At 46.2% G+C, this 24,117-nt stretch overlaps 1 protein-coding gene across 13 annotated transcripts in view; it reads right to left on the bottom strand.

Annotated features, from left to right (window-relative positions):
* PRDM16 (PR/SET domain 16) overlaps nt 1-24,117 on the bottom strand; it is a 314,214-nt gene that overhangs the window by 27,224 nt on the left and 262,873 nt on the right. For 8 of the 13 annotated variants that reach the window (XM_013194764.3, XM_048067479.2, XM_048067489.2 and 5 more), the window contains 5 exons: nt 16,092-16,194; nt 8,958-9,156; nt 6,166-6,313; nt 5,856-6,009; nt 273-1,674 (listed from right to left, as the gene is read on the bottom strand). In XM_013194764.3, the coding sequence (XP_013050218.1) occupies nt 273-1,674; nt 5,856-6,009; nt 6,166-6,313; nt 8,958-9,156; nt 16,092-16,194 (2,006 nt within the window). Of the gene's footprint in view, nt 1-272; nt 1,675-5,855; nt 6,010-6,165; nt 6,314-8,957; nt 9,157-16,091; nt 16,195-16,885; nt 17,043-17,091; nt 18,167-20,288; nt 21,168-24,117 lie in introns of those variants that run through there. The other 5 variants (XM_013194768.3, XM_013194775.3, XM_048067497.2 and 2 more) reach the window with 5 other exon arrangements.

Below are 24,117 nucleotides of genomic sequence, written 5' to 3'. Positions count from 1 at the left end.
GTCAAGTTTCTTCTTTATCAAAATAAAGATGTGTTCTTTATACATATTGATTATGAGTACTCCTTTCAATTATTCAGCCCTTGTGGTTCAGAAAATTCAACGTGCTGTGACAAAGGACAGAGAAGTACTGCCAGGCTGTACTGGTATATCAGCTGTATCAGCTTTTCACCGCTCTTTCTGAATAACCTACATCCAGATCTGCCTCAGGTTGTGATGTCAGCTAGAAAACGAGCTCATTAGAGGAAAAAAGTTAAGGCAGGGTATGTTAATACCTGTATATGGGGTCCATGAAAAAGGGTGATGGCTTAGCATAATGCAGGGATGGTTGCTGAGGCAGCTGAGACTGGGAAATCTTGGGTAAGACTTCACTTGCCATTAGTTTCCTCTCCCCATAAATGTGGTTTTTGCGTGGCTCTCTTCCTCCGTTCTGACTGGCTCGGATGCGGTTGCCAATGCTCAGATCCAGTGGCTGTTCTTCCCCTGAGGATGGGGCCGGCAGGACCTTAGGTGGTGGCAGGATTGGCTTTATCTCTTTTGGCTTTGTGGTGAGATCGAAGGGCGACTCCGAGCTGGTGCTGCCTACCTTGTGGAGGTCCCGGGGTGACTTTGGTTCTGCCTTGACCAGCAAGTTGTGATTGAGGGTCCGCTCCGTGAAAGGGTAGAGGGAATGGGGGAAATTGGGGAGGAACTGAAATGGAAACATGGAATGATACGGGAGTGAACCCATCTTTTTCTCCTGCATCCCCATAAAGCCAGGCCCAAAATATTTCTCTGCAATGGAGGCGATGGCTTTAATAGAGTCATTGGCTGCTCCTGTGGTGGGTAGCAGGTGCTCTTCTGGGGGCGGAAAGAAGGAATGCTGAGAATAGAAGAGAGGGATCTCACTGGTATTGTTGGTGGAGCTTGCAGACACAGAGCTGCTGACAAAGTCTGGTTTGCTCTCAATTTGTTTGCTCTTATCTTTCGTTTTGTCCCTGTCGCTCTCTGCGTCACTGTCCAGGTCAGAGCCGGTGCCAGTGGTGGTATCCAGGTCTGTGCCCGTGGTTGTATTGACATCCTCGAAGTCACTGCCGTCGGACATGTCACTGTTCCTGGCTTTTAGCTTCTCCAGGTAGGAGTTTTCCAGGCTGCTTTCACATTTCTCCTCTCCCGAAGTGGCCTGGTTGCTGTTGCTTACTGCAGAAATCAGAGGAAGTGCCGGGTTCCCAAGGGGGCTCGGAAGCTTTGCGTCTTGAGTGTGGTTGAGGGGACTTTTGAGCAGTTGTGTGGGTGGTAACAAGGGGGGCCTGGGGTATAGGGACGGGGGGAAAATCCCTGGGAATCCTGGAGTGAGGGCAGGAAATGCTGGGGGGGCAGGTGAGAATGGAAGACCCCCTGGGTGGGGACGGGATGGAAAATAATCATTAAATCCCAGGCTGGCGTGGTTGAGGTTGGGAGAGGGCTTGGATTTGTCCATCATGGAAGTGGGCGTTAAGGGGAGGCCTGGGGCAAAGATTCCCCCAGGGCTGTAATGGTTCTTGCCCTCGCAGAAGCGCCGGTGTTTGTTGAGAGAGGAGGTAGTGCTGAACATTTGGCCACAGTCCTTGCATTTGATCTGGGTGCGACAGTCCGCGTGCATCCGCTTGTGACGGCAGAGGTTGGAGAACTGCGTGTAGGATTTGTGACAGACCTCACCTAAAGCATCAACAGAAACCAAAAACAAAAGCAATATGAAATTAACAGGAAATTGCACGGAATTCGTTAGGAGCTTCATCAGTGTCCCACACTCCTTTCACCCTGCCCCTAAGATCCTGATTCCCTGGAGAAGAGATAAAAAGCAGGCTATATGCTGTGTACACTGGTCTGGATCTCTAGAAACCCAGCTTCAAATGTCTCCAGCTGAGGCTTCCCTGTATGCCTTTAGGCACAAAGTTTCTTCGTGCTTCAGCTCCCCCCGTACAAAACGAGGCTAAGGAGCCCATCTGGTCTCTCTAGCTTGCGAGGATGTGGGAAAAGCGATCCCCCTCCCTAAAGGTCGACAAAGGACGCAGCAACACCAGGGCGTGATCCTGGCTACATTTAGAAAAGGAAGAGGCAGCCCTGGGAACCCTGCTCAAGGATGCTGGACGAGAGGCTGGGGGGAGGCTGGAAGACCCCCAGAGCAGCTGGCAGAAAGCAGCGACTCCTCCGGGCCCCAGCCGCTGCCCGGCTGGCACGGGCAGGCTTCGCGGAGGGAATCCTAGAAACAACACCACCGCTCCTTTCAGACAAACCTTCTCGCCAGAGAATCTCTCTCTACGGAAATCCGAGGTGATGCGCTACTCCTGCTCAAACGCTGTTAAAAATTTATTTACAATAATTGTACATTTCAATGATAATATCTGTTTACATTAACTAGCCCGCTTTCCCTCCAGTCTCGGCATGGCAGGAAGTACTGAAGGCTGGAGGGAGAAGAACTTTGCCTCGTTTAATCAAATCTACCCTTTCTTTAATGCCATTAATAGTAAGTAAGCACTCCATGGGGATGTTCTATAAATACTTTGCCCGCCAGAGCTCAGTTCAGCTACAAGTGGGGTAGATGTACTCGTTGAATTAGCAGGACACTCCAGCAATGCCAAGTTAATCCTACATCTCCGTTCTCTTTAATGACCTGTAAACACAGAGCTTTCACAACGTGAATTTTTACAGCCTCTTTCACCTACAGACTTTGTTGGTGTGAAAGGAACAGAGTAAGAAAAAAAAACACACCCAAACTTTTTTCTATATATCAAAACACTGTAACTTTTTATTATCTAGTGCCTCTTTCAACATAGGAGTAAATCCTACTTCTTAGTGAATTAACACGCTTCTTTCACAGGAGAACTGCTGTTATCACCCCTCTGTAAACATGGAAACTGAGACAAAGAGAGGGAAAGCGTATTGTTCAGGGCCGGGCAGGCAAGGACCTGAATCCAATTCTCCCAACACCCAGCCCTCCAACGCAGTGAAAAGCAGTCTGTCCGTCTGTCCGTCCTTCCTTCCTCCCAGCTTTTACTGATAGGTACACGCAAGCTTGATTTTCCCTCCATTTTTTTTTCTAAATTATTTGGATTTACATCGATATTTGAATATCAAAAGACAGCCAAAATATATCGCTGGCAGCTCTGAAAATAGAAGGGAAAACCCTTTCAGTAAAATTCAAAGCAAAGATTACTAAAATTGGACAAAATTGCCATTTCAGTTGAAATGAGCATCACAAAATTTAGTGGATTGTCACTGAAGGGTCTGCTGCGTCTGGCTTTTGATTGCACTAGAAATTTAATATGAACTCAGAGAATTTCAGCCTTTCTGCTTTGGGCCTTGATACAGCAAGGAGCTGTAGAGGAAGCACAAACAGAGGGAGAACTAAACATTCCTCAAAGTTTTTTTTTTAAACTCAGACAAGTTGCAGTATTGAAGCAACAGCCTTCTTTAATGATTCTGTTCAAGCCATCCCTTAGACTTTCAAGGAAAGGACTTTAGTTTTTAAGAAAATATTTTTAAATGAAGTTAAAAAAAATTAAAAATGCAAATCTAAACAGAGAACTGAAAGGAAACACTTCTCCATTTATTTTCCTTAAAACTACGGATCTGTTGGATACAACAGCCTCTGACTCTAGAGAGATGTAGGCAGAGGGATCTGCCAGCACCTGCCTAACACTCCCGTCCCGCAGCCCTGTTCTCTCAGGGCTGTCCCTGTCCCTTGTCCTTGCAGGAGATGCACTCGCCACCCGACAGCCTCAGATCCATGAGACGTGCTGGCCCCCCACGAGCACTGTCAGGCTGAAGTCAGGGCACCCAGCTGCACTGCTGCGTGTCTCTGCTTTGACTCTACTTTAAATGCTTGACTTTAATTCCAGAATGGGTGTTTTTCTTATCCTGCTTGTCTGTGCAAAGCCACCGTCCTCAGGGTTGTGGGAGGGACTGTGGACGTTCAAGTGAACAGGTTTGTGCAAATGCTTCCGTGTAAGGACACCTTGTGTGAGCTCCCTCTCGAATTACTGATAATTTCTGAAGAAATGTCACATTTGGGTGGATTTATTTAAAAGATGTTTGTATATTTTTCTTTCCAGAACAAAATTACCCCTTTCTAATTTTAACCGTCTCCCTTGACATGTGCCAAGAGATGTTGTATTGTGGTTTGGAAGATACACACAAGTTTATAATAAATGGCTAATCTGCCTAAGCAGATGGTATCACAACCGAGTGCACTTTCTGTCAGTTTTCACTGGCTCAACGCTGTGCTCGTGCTGCTTGCGTTATTTTTGTTGTAAAAAATAAAAAGAAAAAGAAAATAAAAGACAACAAAAGCTACATTTTCAAAGAGAATCGGGTTCCTTTTTTCCATTTTCCACCCCAGGAAGAGTTGCTACAGCCTCCTCATACACACAATATTGCATAAATTTCCCTGAATAAAAGCGTTACAGGTATAAGAGCTCACATCATCATTCTAAAATAAGGAAAACTGGAAAAAAATGTTTAAATCCCCAATTATACAACGATTTAGTAACTCTGCATGTAACGTCCTCCCCTGCTGTTCTGCATTTTGCAGTTATAAAGTTTGATTATTTTTTTTAAAGCCAGGTATAATATTGTGGGGAAAACAACAACAACAAAAAAACAAAGGAACCATCCACCTTTTTTTTTCCCCACTGAACAGGAAAGAAAATCTTTCCAGGGAATCCTGCCTCATGGCTCCCCTAAAATTGCTAATGGGTTCCATATTAACGCATGTGACTCCACCTGGTACATCTGAACTAAGCAGAATCAGTCTCAGTTGTTTTACACACTGATTTAGACTGACAACTCCCTAATTCTTATGAGGTGAGAGTGAGGAGATTATGAGAAGAAATCATTCATCTCACTGCAGCAATACTATGAGATTCAAATTATCTCTTTCATGTGCCCGTCATCAAATGAAAGATTGCATCAAAATGAGCAATAAGAGTATTTTTTCTTCCTCCGCTGACACCCATCTGATTATCTCAGAACACATTAATGAAACGAGTCTCCCAGGATACCCTTGCATGCTGTTCCCATTATACCAATAGGGAAAAAGGCAAAAGGGGGTTCAGTGGCTTCCCTACCGTAACATCAAAGCCTGGAATCAAACCCAGATCCTGCTCTGTGCTTTAATGACACTTTCTGAAGAGTGTCAGGAAGTAGTCCCTAAAGTTTCTGTAGCTTTGTTGTGACACAATCCACTTTTCTGCACAGTTATCAAAATCCAATAGGTGCTGTGTCAATTAAAGGAATATACAACCCCAAAAATGACAAGAAAGGAGATGAATGGCTCTTGAGGGAAAACGCTCTTTTGGAAATATTCCACTAAAGCGAGCACTAAGGGCCCAGTTAATCTGCTATTTATTTGGCTTCCAAGTACTATCTAGATGAAATATGCAGTAAATAAAGAAGGAAAAAAAAACTTTTTAAAAAACACCTTCTTCTCGTCTCCGTGACTACTCCAAATTCTGTTCCACAGCTAGAGGATTTGAGGCACCCCTGAAAAACACTTCGATCAGGCTGTGCCAGCTATTTATTTATGTCACCAACACGAACATTCAAAAATTATTAAGGGAAAAAAGAAGAAAGAAAAGATATGAGAAAATGGCATCACTAGGACTGCTGAGAGACTCAGCTTTTAACTTGTCAAGAAAGTCAAAAACTGCCATGAATGTTTACTAAAAAAACAGGGAGCATGCAAAAAAAAAAAAAAATTGCTGCGGAATTTCATCTTGTGCTCTGACCTATAAAATTACAGCGGCTGCTCACAGAGGGACAGCTAGTACTGGGGGGCCCCGCAGGATACGTGCAATTATAGCAAGAGCCAGAACTCCGTGATGGCCGTGACAACTTACATATGAAAGGTTTGACAGTACTGTGAATGTGCTTGTGTTGTTTGAGGCCAGACGAGGTGGCAAAGGTTTTGCCGCAGTCGGGGCAGGCATGGGCTCGCGCGCCAACGTGCTGGGAACGGATGTGCCGCTGGAGGTTGCTTGGGTCGGTAAACACCTGAAAGAGAAAACACCTTCAGGGAGCGGAAACAAAGCAGGAGGGAGAAGACTGGGGCCATTATTGGTACAATGGGAACTGGCCCGAGCACCAGCACACAGCCCCAGTGCCCTCTTTCCCCAGAGCTGCCCGCGGTCGCCGCGGTCTGCGCCGTACCTTGACACAGTTTTCACATTCAAACCGCTTCCCGCTGTCGTGAGACATCTGGTGACGAATCAGGTTGGATTTCCAGTTGAAGGCCTTGGGGCACTGGTCGCACTTGTACTCCCGCTCCTCGGTGTGGATCACCATGTGCTGCTCCAGGCTGCAAAGGAGAAAAGGGGCCCAGGGCCCGCTGAGCCAGGCCCGCACCACCACGCACCCTGTCCGTGGCATCGAGGGGGCATGAAATGGAGCCACGACCGATGGGGACGACAGAGAAACTGTCCAGGGCTCGTGGTGGGGGGCCAGGACTGACTGTGGCCCCCACGCACGACCCCAGAAGCCCTATTAGAAAGCAGGTGAGCAGCACAGCAACAATGAAAGGTGCGGCCGCAGGCACATTTTTGGCATTTATTTCCCAGATGGAAACTGCCCTCTCCGCCTCAAAACGCTGCTGGGTTTTGTGACTTTTCTTACTAAATACCTGAGTCCATTTACAAGGGGGAGAGGGAAGGTAAAACCAGACCTGACCCCGCAGGGTCCCGACAGGAAAAATGAGCACTTTGTGACCAAGATTTCTACGGCATCCCCACAGGGAAAGACAAGATATTAGCTGCTGCTGCTGAGACTATCGCGTTGCCGTTTTCATGGGCACAAAGCCCACAGCTTCCCGGAACACGGCAACTGAACGTTGGAAAGAAACACGATAGGGTGCAAACACATTTCACTTCTAAATGTCAGACATCTTTTATGACTTAACTCGGCAATTCCAGCTTCTGCCAACTGGCAGCCTCCCTCGGACCAGGAGGACGATGGCAAACCCAACTGGCTGCTGGAGGCGGGCCACGGCAGGGATGGCTGCTCAGGGAAACGCGGCGCTCGCTCTGCTTCCCCTCCGCCACAGCCCTGCCTCTGGCTCGTGGTCCTGAGCGCCGGCGTGCGGCGCTGCTGCGGGGCCACCGAGGGTGGCGGGGGCAGGCTGCCTGCCTGCACGGCCCTGCGTGTGAACGCAAGCAGCCAGCACCCTGCTACTCCCTCGAAGAACCTCCTCCTCTTTCAAGTTGTGATAGTAAATATTCATGAACATGCCCCGTATAAACTGACAATCCACTCATTTTAAAGAAGCAATATTCATTTTTGCTAAAGAAATGGTGTTCTTAACACCACGAAATTTTTTACACCTACAAAGAAATACATACTTTTCATATACATATATAAAAATATGTTCCTGTTAACTGTGATTTATGAGTTTATTTAGAGCAAATATGGACAAACTAATATGCTGTTTAGAGGCAAGTACCTACTGGGATTAGCAAAACATTTATTTATTTAGTCAGCTGCTAAATGCTCAATTTCAGTTCCCCAGTGGCACTCTTGATTTGATCTGTATTAACTTCTGAAAAATTATAAGACCATCTAGGTATGCTGACTGGATTTATTCTGTGTTTTAGTGGGCTTTTCAGTACATAAAATGCAGCAGATTGATGGGGGAGGGATGGATGTGGAAATTCTCTCCAGCTCCACTAAATCCGTCAGCGTGTACAACCCAGACCGGTGATGTTGCTGACTCTATCTTTCCCCGTTGAAAAAAAGTCGCTTTGTATTATTTGCTTAAAAAAGAAGCTGGTGTTCTGTTCCTGGCCCTTCCACAGGTATTCCATCTGACTTTGAACAAGTCGTTTGTTCGTCCCTTTTACCTACCGACACTTAAAAGCCTCTGCTACGCTGCCAGGAATGCTTGCAATGGAGATATGTCCCAAGGGGAGTCAAGTCTTCAACTGAGTCAAGGTCTGTCTGATCCCACTGCTCCCAAGAAATCGAGGGCTATTGACTGGGACCTTATCCGAGCCACATCGTCTGAATACCTGGCATGAGCTTCACCTGCAGACCCTGAACATCTTACCCACACGGGGTAAAACAAGTACGAAGGGGAAAATCCTTCTGCTTCTCTCAGCTCCTGTAAAATGGACTCACTGCCACTCTAGGCTCTCAAGAGGAACCAGGAAATACACAAACATTACAAAGAGACAAATACACATAAATCTCCAAAGGGTATTTCCTAAATTAACATAAAAAGTACAGGAATTAAGACAGCACACTGTGCAAACGAATACATTCCTAGCCCTCACACGCTGTGGAGAAAACCTTGAAAATACAGCCTGGATGGTAAAGGCTCGGGATGCAAAGAACCACATTCCTGAAATAATTAAAAAAATAAAAGCTCAACTTTTTTTTAAATTTGGCACCTAATACCAAATGAGTCCCACATTGCAAATGAATCAGAAATCTCAAAGATCTCTGTTTTAATAATCATTGCAAATAATAATAATAAAAAAAAAGATGGAGAATATCCTATTTTCTTTTTTTTTTTTTTTTTTCTTTTCCACAGTTCTATTACAAAAACGCTTGGTAAACACAAAGTATTTTCATGAACATTTTCCTTTTTAAAAAAACTACACTTGATATGTGCTTGGAACAGAATTTTTTAATTGCTGCTGTAAGATTAAGTAGGAGCTCATGACCCCGTTAGAGCTCTCAGTATAGCAATGCCTCTTTCTACCCACTGATCTCAAATGGCCGAGGATTATATTTAAAACACGCTCTTCATGCAAACGGGCGGAATGCCTTACCACTGTTTTCCCTCACAACTACATCACGTGGGAGGAGTTGCTGCAAAGATGCTGACCAGGCCTACCAAGGCGCCTGTCCCAGCCCTCAGAAGGGCTCAGGGCGCTCAGAAAGCGAGCACCAGCACCCTGCACCGCCACGAACCAGTGCCAAAGGCTGCGCCTGGAGAGCGCCGGTACCTGTATTTGTTGGGGAACATCCTCTCGCAGTCTTTGCACTCGTAGACCTGCCCATCGCCAAGGCCCTCCTGCTTGATCTCGTCATTCAGAGTCTCGTAGAGGGAGCTGACGGAGTTGCAGGCGTACTTCTTGTGTCGCCGCAGGTCCAGCTTTGACTGAAAAAGCTCGTCACAGTCCTCGCAGCGAAACGTGTGCTCCTCTGAAACAGACAGACAAGAGGATTTGGACTCGTGGACCAGGATGTTCGAACGATTCTAGCTATTTTACCCAATGTTGTGCTTGTAAAGCAAATGTAATATTCTCATTAAAAACAAACAAACAAACAAACAAACAGATCTGCAAGTGACAGGACAGAGAAACCGAGGCAGGCTGTGACGGCAGAAGGGTTTCACTTCAAGCACTAAAAGCAAGCCCTCGTGCGCGGTGGCTTTCGGAAAGCACCGGCAAGCTCCTCCTCAGCGGGGGCCGCCAGGAAAGACAGGAACGAACCACGCTGGGATCACGGCCGATGCTGGGAGCAGCACATCCCAGCCCCAGCGCAACCTGGGGACGCTCCTCTCTCAGCAAACGCCCTCCCAGCGCTGTCCTCTCGGCCGGCCCCGCGCCGCTGAGGAGCCCGGTGCGCCATCAGACAGGAGGGGTTCAGAACCAGAGCACCGTGGAGGAAAGGAAAGGGAGCCAAAGTCTTTGTTGTTGTGCTGGGCTTTTTTTTTTTAAAAAAAGTTCTAATGCACATAATAAATTATTGTAGTCAAGGTCAAACAAATTAAAAAGAGGGCAGCTATTATTAAGTTTACAAGGCAGCATCCTGACCATGGTGCCAAGTCAAACAATCAGCTCAGAGCTGTAAATTTTCCAGGAGAACAACCTCTGCGAGGGAGTCGGGACAGCTCGGGGTTTCTCCACCCAGCAGCCAGCTCGAAGCAGCAGCTTCCAGCGACCACTCGGCCCTTCGCGCTGCGGTCCCCTGTCCCTCTGCCCTCTTCCTCTGCTCTCTGGAGCTCTGTTTCGTATGAAGCTTTATTCTCTTTGTCTGATAACTTCACTTTCTAAAGGAAAAACGTGGTAAAATGCATTGCTTCAGAGGGAAGAGTGGCAATACGCCTCCTACGAGGTGGAGCCAGGAGGAGACGTGGGATGGAGCCGGTCCGTCCCCACGCCGCCGCTCTGCTGGAGAGCGGGCAGCAGGGTGACACCGGGCCGCCCTCGCCTCTTCTTGGCCGCTTACCTGCCTGCAGCCGGTTTCAAAACCCGTCACCCTTCAGCAAACCCTCGGTTTAAAGCACCGAACGCGCCCGCCTGCTCCAGCTCTCACACAGCTACTGCCACCCTGCTAACACCGCGACGCAAGCGCCAACGTGGGCAGCGTCGCACACCGGGACCGCGGCGTCCCTGCCTGCGCTCCGGCGGCCGTATCCTTTCCCACTCCCCACGGCGTATCTCAGCCCGGGCTGTGGTTTCTGACCCGTGCCCCTGCATCCCAGTGCCTGCACCCAGCCCGTGACTTGTTCCTGAGGTGACAGCGACCGGCGAGGTCCCGCAGAGGTCCCGCAGCCGCTGCAGGACTGCGTGGGCAGATGAAACCCCCGAGGTCGCACCTACGTGGAAAGTATCGGCGTGCCCACGGGCTGGAGCGAGTCAAAGAGCTAAAAGAGAAAATATCGCTGAGACACAAGCGGCTGTGCCCTGCTACTTATCTGAGCAGCACGTCTCGTGGTGCTGAACCCAGCTTATGCAGAAAACAAACCAAACAGAGAGATGCTATAGGATTTCCTCAGCTGAGAAAGAGAGGGATGCAAGAAGAAATAAAATTCAGCAGGGCAACATCTTCCTTTTTGGGGACGGGTCGGGGGAACAGGTTTGACTGAAAAAACCAACCTAAGGGAAGAAAATACCTGTGCCTTTCCCATTCCAACTAGTTTTGACAGATCATTCATATACTCTGTACTGGTATCAGCAGTCTCCCAGAGAAGTGGATTAGCCCCTGTTCTGCTCCTTAGAAAAATTCTGTTTATTAGCATTTTGTAGAACAGCACTAATATGCATCTTGTGTGTTTTAGGTCCCCGGGGAAGAAAACCTGGAAATTAGGACATAATAAACTACCTAGCACTATTGAGAGACTGTGCATTACCTATCATTAAAATAATCCAAACTGCTTTTTATGAAAATACAAAAAAAAAAAAAAAGAAAGAAAAAAGGAATTACAGTATCACGTTATGGTTTGTTACTGCATTTTACTTCTAACAACAGCATGGAGCGTATGATGTTAGCTAGCAAAATTTAAGATTTCATCTGTGTTTATGGCCTGACAACGTCCCTGGCAGGGGCAGGCTCGGTGCGGGGGCACGGGAAGGGCTGAGGCGTGCTGCCCTTTTCACTCGTGACCCATCCGAAGTGCAGGTGAGAAGAGCCGGGCACGAAACATCGAGTGCCCAAACACGCACTGCACGGGCTGAGGACGTAGCCTCACCGTGCCACCTCTCAGTGTTCAAAGCATTCACGTTAGCTCTCACGCGCACCGAGACGAGTGCTGAGCTGCTACAACGCTGGGGTTTTGTAGTCTCAGACGTCAGCCTGCGCTCTGAAGTGCCTCCGGCGCTGCCAAACGCGACGGCACTTTTGTTCTGCCCGGGCTCCCAGCGACGCACGTGGGGCAGAAGTTCATCGCCTCGCGCAGCCTGCTGCGCTGCAGGGAGCAGGACAAAGCCTCTTAGGGGGCAGCCTGGCAAAGTGATCCTCTGCCTCAGAACCCACCCGGCAATCCTGGTATTTCTCCTCTCTGCTCTCTTCTAAACACACTGATGGCTAAATGCAACAAGGCTTCTTTTTTGTAGAAGCGACTGAAAGCCCTCTGGACCGGAGCTTCCCAGATGGCTTCACCTCTTGAGAAGCTCCTACAAAACTCAGCGTCTCACAAACAAAAACTGTGGCAATTCCCCAAGATGATAAACTTGGAAGGGAAAAACATTTATTCTTTTTTCTTTTCTGACTCGAGAAAATACATCAAAATGACTTCCCAAATCCATACAAGATTTTTCCTATCTCGGATTGGGATTTATACAATTAACCGTATCTTATTTTACCCAGACTATCCTCTAGGAACCAGAAATCCTCTTGGAGTTTGGCAAATGAGCCTCAGAGAATAATTTATTGCATACCCGGCTGAAGATGGATGACTCACAGGCACCCTCCTACAGCTCACGCCCTGATCTTCTGCTACCTGTTGTTATCAACACGAATAATGATTTTTGCCTGTTCGTTGAGATTACAGTTTAGGTAGATAGACAGACAGATGAAATACGTTAATAAGCTCACTAATAACTGTTACAGAAGTAATTTTGCTTCCAGTTCTCCTTGTCCTCGGAGCAGAATTACCGACCTCACACCGCTACACACAATATAACGCGAACCTCAGTCGGCAGCAGCTGGCACAGGCACGCTTACACCAGCTGAGGAGCTGCCCCCTTCGGACTTTATTAAGAAATGTAAGAAGTAACAGAAGAAACAAGACAGCTGGGATGAGACATGGAGTTTTTTGCTTTTGCATACCTTGTGTGCTGCACAGATATTATAGATCCAGCCCTCGCACATCAGTTAATTGAAAAAAAGCTGTTTTGTACGGCTCCTGCTTCAGTAACAACAACGTTCCTCTCCTATTAGCAAGTGCAACAGCCTTTTTGTAGGTAGAAAAGACGGATGATAGGAAAAGAAATGCTTTTTTTCAGAATGTTTGGATTTTAAAAGGAATGTTTCTTGAAAAGCAGATTTAAAGGACTGAAAAAAATATGATTAAAAGGCCTGTAGTCACATGTTACACGTCATCACTGGCTGCAAATATTATTCTGATATTCACACAGGCTAAGCAGGGGAAGCAGGGACTGGCTGGTAGAGCAGCTGATTATCTCTTATCAATATCCAGCATTGCGTTCTGTTTTCTGAATTTCAGAACATTAGAAATCAGACTTCTCAATAAATACTGCTGCAGGGAAAGGAACTGACCTGCAGACCAAGGGCCAGGTCATCACCCTGCAAAAAAAATCCCCAGTAACAAAGGAAGCTCAGAACTGAACTAACAAGACCTGGTGTCTGCTTTGTGCCTTTATACGAGACACCCACTTTTTACGCTTTAGGTTCATTAAAGTTCTTTTTCTTTCCTTAAGCATCAAAAATAAAAATATCACCCTTCAAAACAAGTTCTCATTAAAGTTTTTGTTCCTTCTTCAAGCACCACAAATAAAAATACTGCCCTTCAAAAGAAGGTTCCTGCCTCAGTACCTTACAGAGGAGAAGGGGATAGAAAGAAAAGAAAAATCCAGTAACAAAAAATTGCTGCCTGTTCTCTGTGTCTTGTTTGTCAAATCTATGGTTATATGTGTCTATCTTAAGTTCCATCAGTAACACTCAGGACAAAGCAGGAATGTAACAGAAAAATAAATCAGTGCCTAATAGCTTTCAGAGAAACCAAGGGGAACACAATTATGTGGCATCTACATGCTAATCTACCAGACTTGAATCTCAAAGGAGTTCAAGTGCCCTACTCAAAATTCCTGCAGTGATAAGGGGTCTGCTGTGTTTGGCTGGGGTTTGGATAAAAGATTTTTATGATAATTATCTTTGTGTGGAACAATTTTGCATTTTCTTTCTTGTTAATTCAGAATCGAAATGGGGGTGCGAGGCAGCAGGAAGATAGCATTACTGAAAGTAAAAAGTATTAAGAAGTCAAATATTTAATGTTGGCCTATTATAATTTGAAAGCAATTATGTGGCAAAAGCACTAGACGTTACCAGGAAGATACAGATAAATGTTATATAATGACAAAGATGGAAAACAAGGGGCACTTTTTGCTCGTTCAAATAAAAGCCTGTTAGAAACAGAAATGCTAAACAGTGACAAATTTTCTTTCTGATTTCTCCCTGGCATCAAAAAAGGTATGTGTTACTCCATGGCTGTGAGTACAGAAATTATTCATGTCTGTGTGTCGGTCTCAAGAAAATTATTAACTTCTTTGTGGGGAGAACACTGAAAAAATAATTCCAAACCTGACATCTCAGTGAGGCAGCAGCTACTGCAATGCCTGCTCATAAAGAGCACTAATCCTCCAACTTGAGAGGATTCTGAGAAGCGTTTCAGGCTAATTGCTCATATCGCTTATACACTCTTAGAGAGTTTTACTGCAAATCTGAATCTGAAAATTATATTCATATACAGGTGAAAGAAAAATAAATGTGTTGTAGGATGTCCAGATGAAATAATTCAAATTCCAGCAATTAATCACATAGAGCAATAGTTCCAACTAACAGTTTAAAAAAGACTGATAGATGAGAATGTATTTTTAGAAATTAATCATCAAATAATAATGAGAAACCTGGAACAGGCTCTAAACTCAGTGAAAGAACAGAAAAAGACATAAATAATATGCTCCACAAATCTCTTCACTTGAGATAATTCCTGCACCTTCTACACTGCTCCCCAACATTCACTGTTACCAGAAGTCAAGAAAACCATGAACTTCATAAAATACAGCAGAACTTTGCAAGTCCGGACTGATTTTCATTTATGGATCACAATGTACCTCACAGTAGGTTAGGACTGAGGACTGCTCCAGTATGATAGAGTTTTGCACTCATTTCAGGAAAATGATTTGGATTTTTCAAATGAACAGTTTAAGAAATGTGTATAGTTTTCTATTACTTCAGACATGCCTATGCTGTTGCCTTATTTCTGTAACGTTTTTGGGCACGGTGTAGCAACTCTTTCCTCGTTTTCCTAAGAGATCATTTCCACTGCAGAGCGTTTGTATGGAGCAGCTCTGTCACTTGAAGTGAAAGAGGTGGGACACCAAACGCTAGTCAGAGTCAGACGGATACTGAGAAAAGCACTTTAACCAGCAAAAAATATCCAAGAGACACTCTCAGATTGCCAGATTGTTTCAGGCCATGTGTCCCGCCAGCCTGCTCTCCCGCTGCTGACTAACGCCAGCACCAGCTACTGCAGAGAAGCACGCAAGGACCCTCAAAGCAGCAACCTGTCCCCAGGGAGCTCCTCCTGGCTGCCTCAGAACAGCCTCTTACAGAACCTGCGCAGTCTGTTCTTCCTTCCCAAAGCCCTCAGTTTGCCAGTTAATCTTACCGTGAGAGTTCTGGCTACTCTTACTCTGCAATAACACATTTCTCTTCTTTGTGAAACTAGATTTGAACTCAAGGCTTTCAACAGCCTAACAGAATAGCGAGCAGAAAGCTTCATGATTCTTTCTTTTTATTAAAAAGGTAAGGATTTTATAGGCATCTTTGTGCACCATAAAAAAGGAAGGGCTCAAACTCTTCTCTTTCCCCATCCCTCTCTACACATCCTCTCGAATTTCACATAGCACAGTTTTCGTGTAATAAGAGAACCTCAAAATTTAGCACATTGCTCTTTGCCCTAGCTTACTAGAAAACTTCTAATGTGGAGAGCATAAAGGTCTTTTACATAGTCTGCGTGATTACTGAAATTCAGTAATAAGCAGGCTATTTAAAGGAAAATACACGAAGAAGTGAATAATGCTTAGTCTGTCACATTGCTCCACACGAGACGTGCAGTCAAGGAAACTTCTCCCTGAGCGAGCCTACCTGAGCCGTGCACCTTGTCCTGCAATACCAACTCGCTGCAAGGCAGGACAGACACTGCGGTAACAAAAACGGGAGCTTTCTTTTAAAAATAATTGTTCTCTTCCCCTTTATCGCATCAGTTCATGGTTTCAGAGGTGTTTGTTCTAGTAATAATTCTAGTGATGACTCTTCCATCCCCTGCCAGGTCCCCTTCTTCACTTAATCCAAAGCTCTAACAACCAGAGTTCTGCAAGCCTTGGAATGATTTGGCACATTTTTATGGCACAACGTTCCTCAACAAGAATTAAATGAATCGGTTGCATGCTTTGAAGGTAATAAAAGCTTGTTTGCTATCATTGACTAAGATAACTACTCTCACCAGTGAGAAAGGGTGAAAATAAGCAGAAAATATGAACAGCTGCACAAGGGGGCGGGCACCAGGTCAAGTTTTTGTCCCAGTTCAGCACTAATCGAGGTTCTTAAACATTCCTGGGTTGGCTGGTGAGGGGTGCAGAAAGGTCCTAGCTCGCAAAACAAGGCCTTACCTTCCATGCTGGGCGCCATGTTCCCAAGTGAATAACCACCTTCCTTCAAATACACCAAGAGCTCTTCTCCTGGCTCAATTTCTTTAATAACTTTATAATAGATCTGGGAATTAGAAACAAAAAAAAAATTGAGAGACATGTTAAATATGCAAAGACTTGCATTTTACATTTTTAACCAATAACTCAAATTATTCCAGCTAATAGGGGAGGCTGTCACTTGATTTGCATAATTGCTGCTGAGAGCTCTTTTTTTTCCTGCCTTTATTTTACTCTGTGCATGTCAGAGTTTCATGCAGTTCGGACCATAAAGTAGTATTTACAGTAACAGCCTCTCTCATTTATATTACACAAAAATCTTCCAATTGTTTTTCCTACCTCCTCTAAGCTTCGTGTATTTGCTACAGCAAAGGGAAAATTAAGCTGATGGAATTGACGCAGTTAAGTCTCTGCTTCTCTAAGCTGAAACTGGCCTAATGATTACAGAGTGGAATTAGCATCCCTCACACCGTTATTTTGTGGATTACTCCCACCTGCAACCCGAGGACCTGACTCCTAATGACAGCACACGAGCAGTTTATCCTCGCTCACACCCACTGCCTAACGAGGGAACCTGTGTGTTCTGAGGTGTGATGAGGACACAGTGCTTGCCTCCTGCATCTCTGCTACTGCACTGCAGAACAAACCCCGGAATGGAAACAGAACTCAGACAAGGGCAGAGACCTCATACCAGCCACGTGCGCCATTTAAATACCCATTTAAGACTGCGTAGAATATGGTTTAAATGATATCTAGACCTTATGTAGGTGTCCTGAACCACAGTGTGCATTCCAAGGATGCATTTCTTTGGGGAAAAAAAAAAAAAAAAAGAGAGAAATCGACATTATCCAAGGTGCAACAAGGTGTACGGTTGCAAGGCATCAACTCATCAGTGCGTGTTTTCATAGCTCCTCTTCTTATACATACACACACACACATCATGCACTCATCTGCACTGTCCTACCCCCAGAACAAACAGGGACCAGGGCAGCACGTCCAGTGACCGACGGGTGACACGCGAGCGGACCCCACTGGCCAAGTGCCTCAGGAGACAACAGCAAAGTACGCGGGGAAGGAGGGTGTCTGACAGCGGCCTGCTTGTGCCAGCCCGCAGAGTGCTCGCTGGCTCCTGGTGCTGCCGGACACCCAGGTCTGTGCGCCTCGTGGGTCACCAGGGTGCAAGCGCTCGGTGACCGGAGCCGGGCGGTGCCTTCGTGAGAATCCTCGGCACAAAACAACGTGAAAACCGGCAGCAGCGGGCGTTCCGCAGCAGGATGCGAGTTTTGCATACCTGACAAAGGGGAGGATCGCGACTACGTGTGTCCCGAGCCGTGCCTTCCACAGGAGTTTTCCAGACTTTTAGAGCATGCTGCACCCTGTCCTCTTCCAAAAGACACCACGAGAACTCAACCGATATTAGTCACTAACTGCAAAGTTTTATTTGCACTCCCTTGAGTAGCAACGCATCAAATTCTTTTCCGGGACATCAACTAGAGTTCACCCAGAACTATTCCCTGGATTAGCTGCAAGTCATCTTGCGGGGAACAAAGACAGAAAGCGCTCGATGCCCCGCGCGCTGCTCGCGTGGCTCCGTGGCTGCTCTCCACGAGTCCCTCGGCTCCTTCGCACGCAGCAGGTGCCCGCTGCCGGCCCGAAGGCGACTCCGGCTGCTCCTCGGGCTCTTCCCTCCGGCCCGAATTCAGAAAGCCGCCAGCGGCTTGGCAGCCCACACCTACAGGTATCCCTTCCCCACGAGCCAGCAGGCTGCCCCCGATGCTCCCCTCCCCGAGCACACGCACACACCTCTCCATAAACACTTCTGTCCTTCAGCCGCTGCCCGGGGAGGGCAGCTCCGGGGAAGGACCCCGAGCCCTTTTTCCCCCAGCTCTCGCCCCCAGGGCCGGGACCGAGGCTGCAGCCGAGCTCCTCCGCGGCGAAACCCGAGCACGACTCTCGCGGCCCGGCCCGGCCCGCCAGGGGGCAGGCTCCGCCCGCGCACGGCCCCGGCCCGCCGGGCTCCCCTCAGCCCCGGCTCCCCTCCGCCCGGCCCCGCCGCCGGGGGAGGCCCGGGGAGCGCGGCCTGCAGCCCCTCCGCCGGCCAGCGGCATGGCGGCACGGCCCGGCCCGGCCCCGGGGAGGGGGGCCGAGGCCCTGAGGCGGCCCTGAGGCGGCCCTGATGGCTGATGCCGCTTGGCAGAGCCCCTTTCTGATAACCTAAGTTCGGCGTGTGATCGCCCCGGCCGCCTGCCTTCATCCTCTGTAAAGCACGCTCTGAAAACCCTGCGATTTCAGTTGCCGGCTAATAGAAGTATTAATGGCTCGTGTACAAGCAGAGCGAGGCGACCCAACAGAAAAGGACAGAAAATCTCTGCCTCAAACCACGCGGTGGCACAGCCACCATGCCACGGGGACTCTACAACATGTCCCAAGCCAAACAGAAACCCTTCCCTGCACTTGCCAGCGTCCTTAGCACAACTGTCAGCGCAATATTCCCCTGCTCTATAACCAACCCGTCTGCCAAACACACACCCACCCGCTCCAGCTGGGCACGATCACGAAACCTGGGCTTGGCGGCCCGCTGGGTGCCACCGCGAGCCTCGGCCGGCACCCCTCCAACAGCAACCCGATACAGATGGGTGCTCTCGTACAGATGCGAGGAGCTGGAAGTGCTTCTGAAAGGTTGCGCTGGACTTGTTTAGCACCGATTGTGTAGTTACACTTCTGCAGATTCCACTGCAAACAAGAAATTTAGATAACGTTCTCCCTTGTCTCGTTTCTTTTTTCATTTGCGCTTCAAGTCTTTTTCTTGCCTGCTTGTTCAACAAGACAAGCTTTTCTCAGGACCAAACCACCCTGAGTTTAATGGTAAATATGCCTGGAAAAAGAAAAAAAAAGAAAAAGAAAGAAAAAGACTAGGAATAAACACTGACCTTAGGGCTCGGCTCAGTAAAACAGAACTCATAATACACTATCACTTGGAGCTACCTAAGAGAAGTAAGAAAATAACTCAATATAGCTATATAGCTATTAATGAACATTTCTCTTTCAGCTAGTAATCCCAAACCTAATCAGCACCGAAATACAAACAACAATCTGAAAGGTCTACCTAGGTCTTCACAAATACATTCATGAATTTTACCTGGGAAAAATCTGTCAGAATTATAATACTAAATGGTTAACATTACCTCTGTATCATAACCTTAACTCCTTTTTCCCTCCTGTTTGTTTTCAGAACAAAGTAGCTTATTGCATATAAACACATTGCTGCAAACAGTCTTTCAAGAAATACAGTGCAAGCTTCATTAATTATTAGGAAAAAGTTGAATTCTGCTGGAGTCACATTAATTTCATCAAACATTTCATTATAATAATTAACTTCATCTTGCAATCATGTTACTGATGGTCTGAATTAATTAAAACTACTGCTGTGTTTCCTTTCCTTTTTTATTTGTTGTGAACTGAAAAGGATCAGATTTACTAATCCAACAGAACATTTACATTCATATCATTTATATTCATCATTTATATAAAAATACCACACATTATCATTTCTCGTTTCTCGCCACAAAAGGGCACCAAATAAATATTAAATCAGTAATCTCATAATTATCAGTAAGTTTTAAACATAAAACAGTTAATAGTATAACTCAGTTTTGGGTAATGCTCTAACAGAGGTCTGAAAATACTGCATTTCTTTATTTTTATAAAAATTATTCAGCTTTCTAGGCATGGAGAATTAAAGGCAGAAGAAAAAAAGAAAGCAAAGAACAGGGGAATCTTTTCCTGGGCTCGATCCACAGATCTGCCCTGTAACGACTTCTGCGGACATAAACTTGGTGTCACAGAAAGCTGGCCCTGGCTCCAACATTTCGCAGCACAAAACAAAGCAATTTGGAACAATTACGGAAAGTATTAATAACGCAGAACCGCGGCACGCCGATCTCCTCGGAGCAGAGCACGAAGTAACCCAAGCTGAACATCTTTTCTCTGAGAAAAAGTGCTCCCGAGACAGGCGGCCACGGCTCAGAAGCGATGTGGTAATTGTTTAACTGGTTCCAGTACCAGGGCAAGAGATGGAGATGAAACACATGAAGTGAGAGAAGTACGCCCGCGTATTACCTCATTATTTAAGTATCTTTCATAAGAAACAGCACTGTTTACCTGCTGCATGAGTTATGTCTACTATTTATCTTAGCTTCGGCGCGGTAACACGTTTGTACTTCAGGCAAAACGAGCATTAGAGAACTGAGAGAACAGCTGCAGTGTTTACCTAAAGATCAAAAAACACACCCACTAATTGCATCAGCATGCCATGGAAGGGATGCACAAAGACAATTTAAAACGAGCTAAAAAGCTGCTGCTTTGCTGGCCCGGCAAGTAGTTAACTATCCGAAAATTCAATAAAATTACAAGGCAAATGTTTCTACCTACTGTTCGTCTAAGACCACGCTCAGACCTATCTATGCGGCTGCCTGGCTCAAGGAGGAGTAAATACGTAAAAGTTTGGCCTCGTGCATTTCTGGCCAGAACGGGACTGCACATTTTGCTTTTGTTCAGCGTTTTCCTCCTTTGGAGTAGCCTTCCCTTTGTTTCCACTACACCACATTGCTTTTTATTTCCTCTTTTTAAGGCATTGTATTACATAGCAAGGAATCCTGAACACAGACTCACAGTATGAGGTTATATATGTAAAAATATATTTTAAAAAATCTGTATTATATACACACACATATAAGATTGATTTATTAAACAGAGGCCCATTTTTTTTCCAGCACTGTAACTCCTGCTAGCCCTTTTAAAAAATATATGTAACACAAACAAAAGCAGCAGCTATCATACTGAAAGCAAGCTCATGGCTATTATATTTATTACATATACTCTGTTTAATATTACAGTCTCCTGAATAAGTACAGCTAAACTGCTGAAGTATTTGCCCTATGAAGGCAGCAGTAGCGACACGAAAAAATAAAACAGAAGTCATGTATCATTTTCCAGATGCATTCACCAAATCGTTTCATTTTTCTACCATCCTTTTCCAGCCCTCCTTTAGAAACACAAGCATCTCAGTCAAACAGGGATCTTCTGTTCTTTTCAAATACCTATCAAATGAGAATAAATATAAAGAAAACTGGCTAACATTATTTTGCATTTGAAAATCATTTCATTATTGAAAAATAGTTAATGAAATGTCTCCAACTAACCTCTCAGCACTTTAATATATTAATTGAAAAAAAAAACACACATTCTGAGGTCCAGATTCTGTTGCCAATTACTTCATTAAAAATCCAGAAAAAAATCTCTGGATATTCCTGGGACTGTTCCCGAGTTACAGGAATGTAAAGAAGAACAGAATGTGGTCTATTTGTGAAAAGAAAAAAAAAAAATAAGGCGCAGAGGACCTTCTCCCCATGTAAACATGTTTATTTTTTTCCTGAAAAGCAAATGGTTTTGATTAAAAGCTTGTCCTGGCTCTCATCAACACAATGCTGCTTGGTTATTTTGTGGGTAATCTTTTATTGCAAGGCTTTTCTTTTCTTTGCACATGTACAAACAGAAAATAAATCTTTATGCTTCCTGACCAGCAAAGATAAACCCTTTCTCCCTATTTTTTTTTTTTGAGTCCCCGTTATGGGGAAAAAAAAAATAAAAATGCACCCTGCTAACAACGTGAATTAAGGAGGGTTCGAAGGAAGAGCAGCAGGCGATAGCACTAGGTAGGAACCAGCAGCGCTTAGTCACGCCGCACGGCGCTCGCAGCAGGTTTCCTGCTTCGGGAGCCACTCGCCGAGGGCCGCAGCCCTCCGCTCTCGCACCCGCGGGATGCTCGCGGCGCCGCAGCCCCGCTCTGCCCTGCGGCTTCGTGCACAGGGGAGCAAGGCCGAGGCCAGTGCTCTGAGTACATTGTGCAGGCAGAACGCGGGCATTCATTTTTAAAGCACACAGCGGCCCTGGCCACAAACTGAGCTCTCCCCCGTTTTTGTTAGGAGGAAACTCACATTGGTATCGGCTAAGTAAAAAGTGATGCTGTGTGACAGCATCGTGTATCTCCAGCCGGGTCCAGCCACAGTGGCTCTACCAGCTACGGTACCTTTGAAAAATGTATGCCGCTTATGGCCAGGATGAGGAATTTGGTTTTACAATCTATTAATTTTATTTTAAGTGTCTGAAGTTCCAAATACAGGGCCCGGTATCCAAAAGGCACCAGGGCTACTTGCAAATTATGACAGAATTTGATGAGAGCACGTATCAGCTCACAGACATACCGACTTGGGAGGGTTCGGCATTTCTCTTCTCTGGTGGTACCGGCACCTGACACTCCTGGTTTCATGACAACCAGGTACACCCACGGCCATCCTTATCCCTTGGAGCATCACGCAGAAGAATCGCTATCAGTTTCACTAAAAGAAGCAACCATCAGCTAACACCAGAAGGGTTCCAGGAGAGAAAGTCATGGGACTTGGTTTTGCGTAGCAGCGAGGGAAACGAGGAATGAATAGGAAATTCCAGAACCACCATGGCTAAGTCACCTCCTTCATAAATGAAATAGAAAAATCTACCCTGAGTTTAACATGCTGCTGATCGCTCCAAGTACTGCTGCCATTCAGTTGAGCCCATGGGCTCTCAAAATCAGTCACTGAGGAAGAAGAACGTCCTTACTTGGCCTTTCCTCCTCGCCCAGCTGAGCACCCAGTGCCTCCAGTTACCACCACCACCACCCGCCGCGTTTCGTAGGCCGGATTCTCTCATTCCCACCAGCTGGCCTGGCCTAAGACTCCCCAGTCTTCCAGGGAAGAAAGCTGAGGGGGAGAAAACATTTTGCTTTGCTACCATTTCATTACATTCCGCACCTTTTATTCCTTCCGAAAAAACATTTGCTTGCTACCTACCCCCTTTTATTGAAGTTTTAGTGGGTTTATTTTTTGAGAAGATATAAAAGAAAGGTCAGTACAAGGAAATAGTAAAGGACAGAAGATGAGTGTGGATGATAAACAGCTGCTCTTTCCAATCAGCTTGCTGCATGCACTAAAAATATGCACCACCAAACATCTCCAGATGAGGGACAAGGACAGAAGGACATGCAGGGGACTGGGCTGAGAATAAAACGTGATACAGCCTTCAGGTTTCTGGCAAAATTTATACGTGTGCAACCCTTAATTTATAAGAACCTGGGAGAAGCCAGCAGCCTACAAGTTAACATTTAAAAAAAACGTTAATTCATGTCAAAAGAACAACTCTACTTCTTTTCTTTCCCCACTCTAAAATTGTTTTAAGGAACCCAAATTAAAAGGATTTTTCTTTTCTCTACCCTTTAATATTTGTGCCTTTCTACTGCTGCTGGTAAAAATTCCCAGGAACAGCTTCATCGCCCTTTTGCCAGGATGAACGCTGGGCAAAAAGTCCTCGGAACTCACGCTGAGCAGAAAAAAAGTGCCTGCATCCGACTGGACGCAACCAGCAATTGCTGGAAAGCACGAGATGACACGCAGCACAGCCACGCTGCCAACATACAGCAATCCCGAGGGGACCGTGCCGTCCCAGACTTCTGCCCCGGGGACCTGCAGGAGGCCCCGCGAGGAGGCCGGGTCCTCGCAGCCTCCTGCACTGCACAAGACCTCGCTAACAGGTGAGGGGAAGCGTCGGGGCCGCTGAGACACCGACCCTGTCATTCCCTGAAACCGAGAGGCAGGAGCCAGCCCCGCGCGCCACGGAGAGCCCCTCGGCGCTCGCGGTGTAAGACGAGGAGCTGATGATAAATGTTGGCTCTTGGTTGGAGGGCTCCTTGCTGTAAGAGCACTTGTGAGCAGTGGTGAGTGGGCACTGAAGCAATCAGCAGCTCATTTCAGCGAGGCGGGCTGAAATTTAGAGCTTTGTGCCTCGATCTCCTCTAGGTTGCCTGAGTTAGGAACATATGCGGTATTTTTGTATTTTTCTTTCTGCATCCAAAGTTAAATGATGTAAAAGCATTTTAAAACAGGAACTAAGTTCACAA

The sequence above is a fragment of the Anser cygnoides genome, chromosome 23 (genome assembly GCF_040182565.1).
Source record: "Anser cygnoides isolate HZ-2024a breed goose chromosome 23, Taihu_goose_T2T_genome, whole genome shotgun sequence".
Lineage (NCBI taxonomy): Eukaryota > Metazoa > Chordata > Aves > Anseriformes > Anatidae > Anser > Anser cygnoides.
Note: the sequence above shows the minus strand (reverse complement) of the source record. Positions and strands in the feature narration are given on the sequence as shown.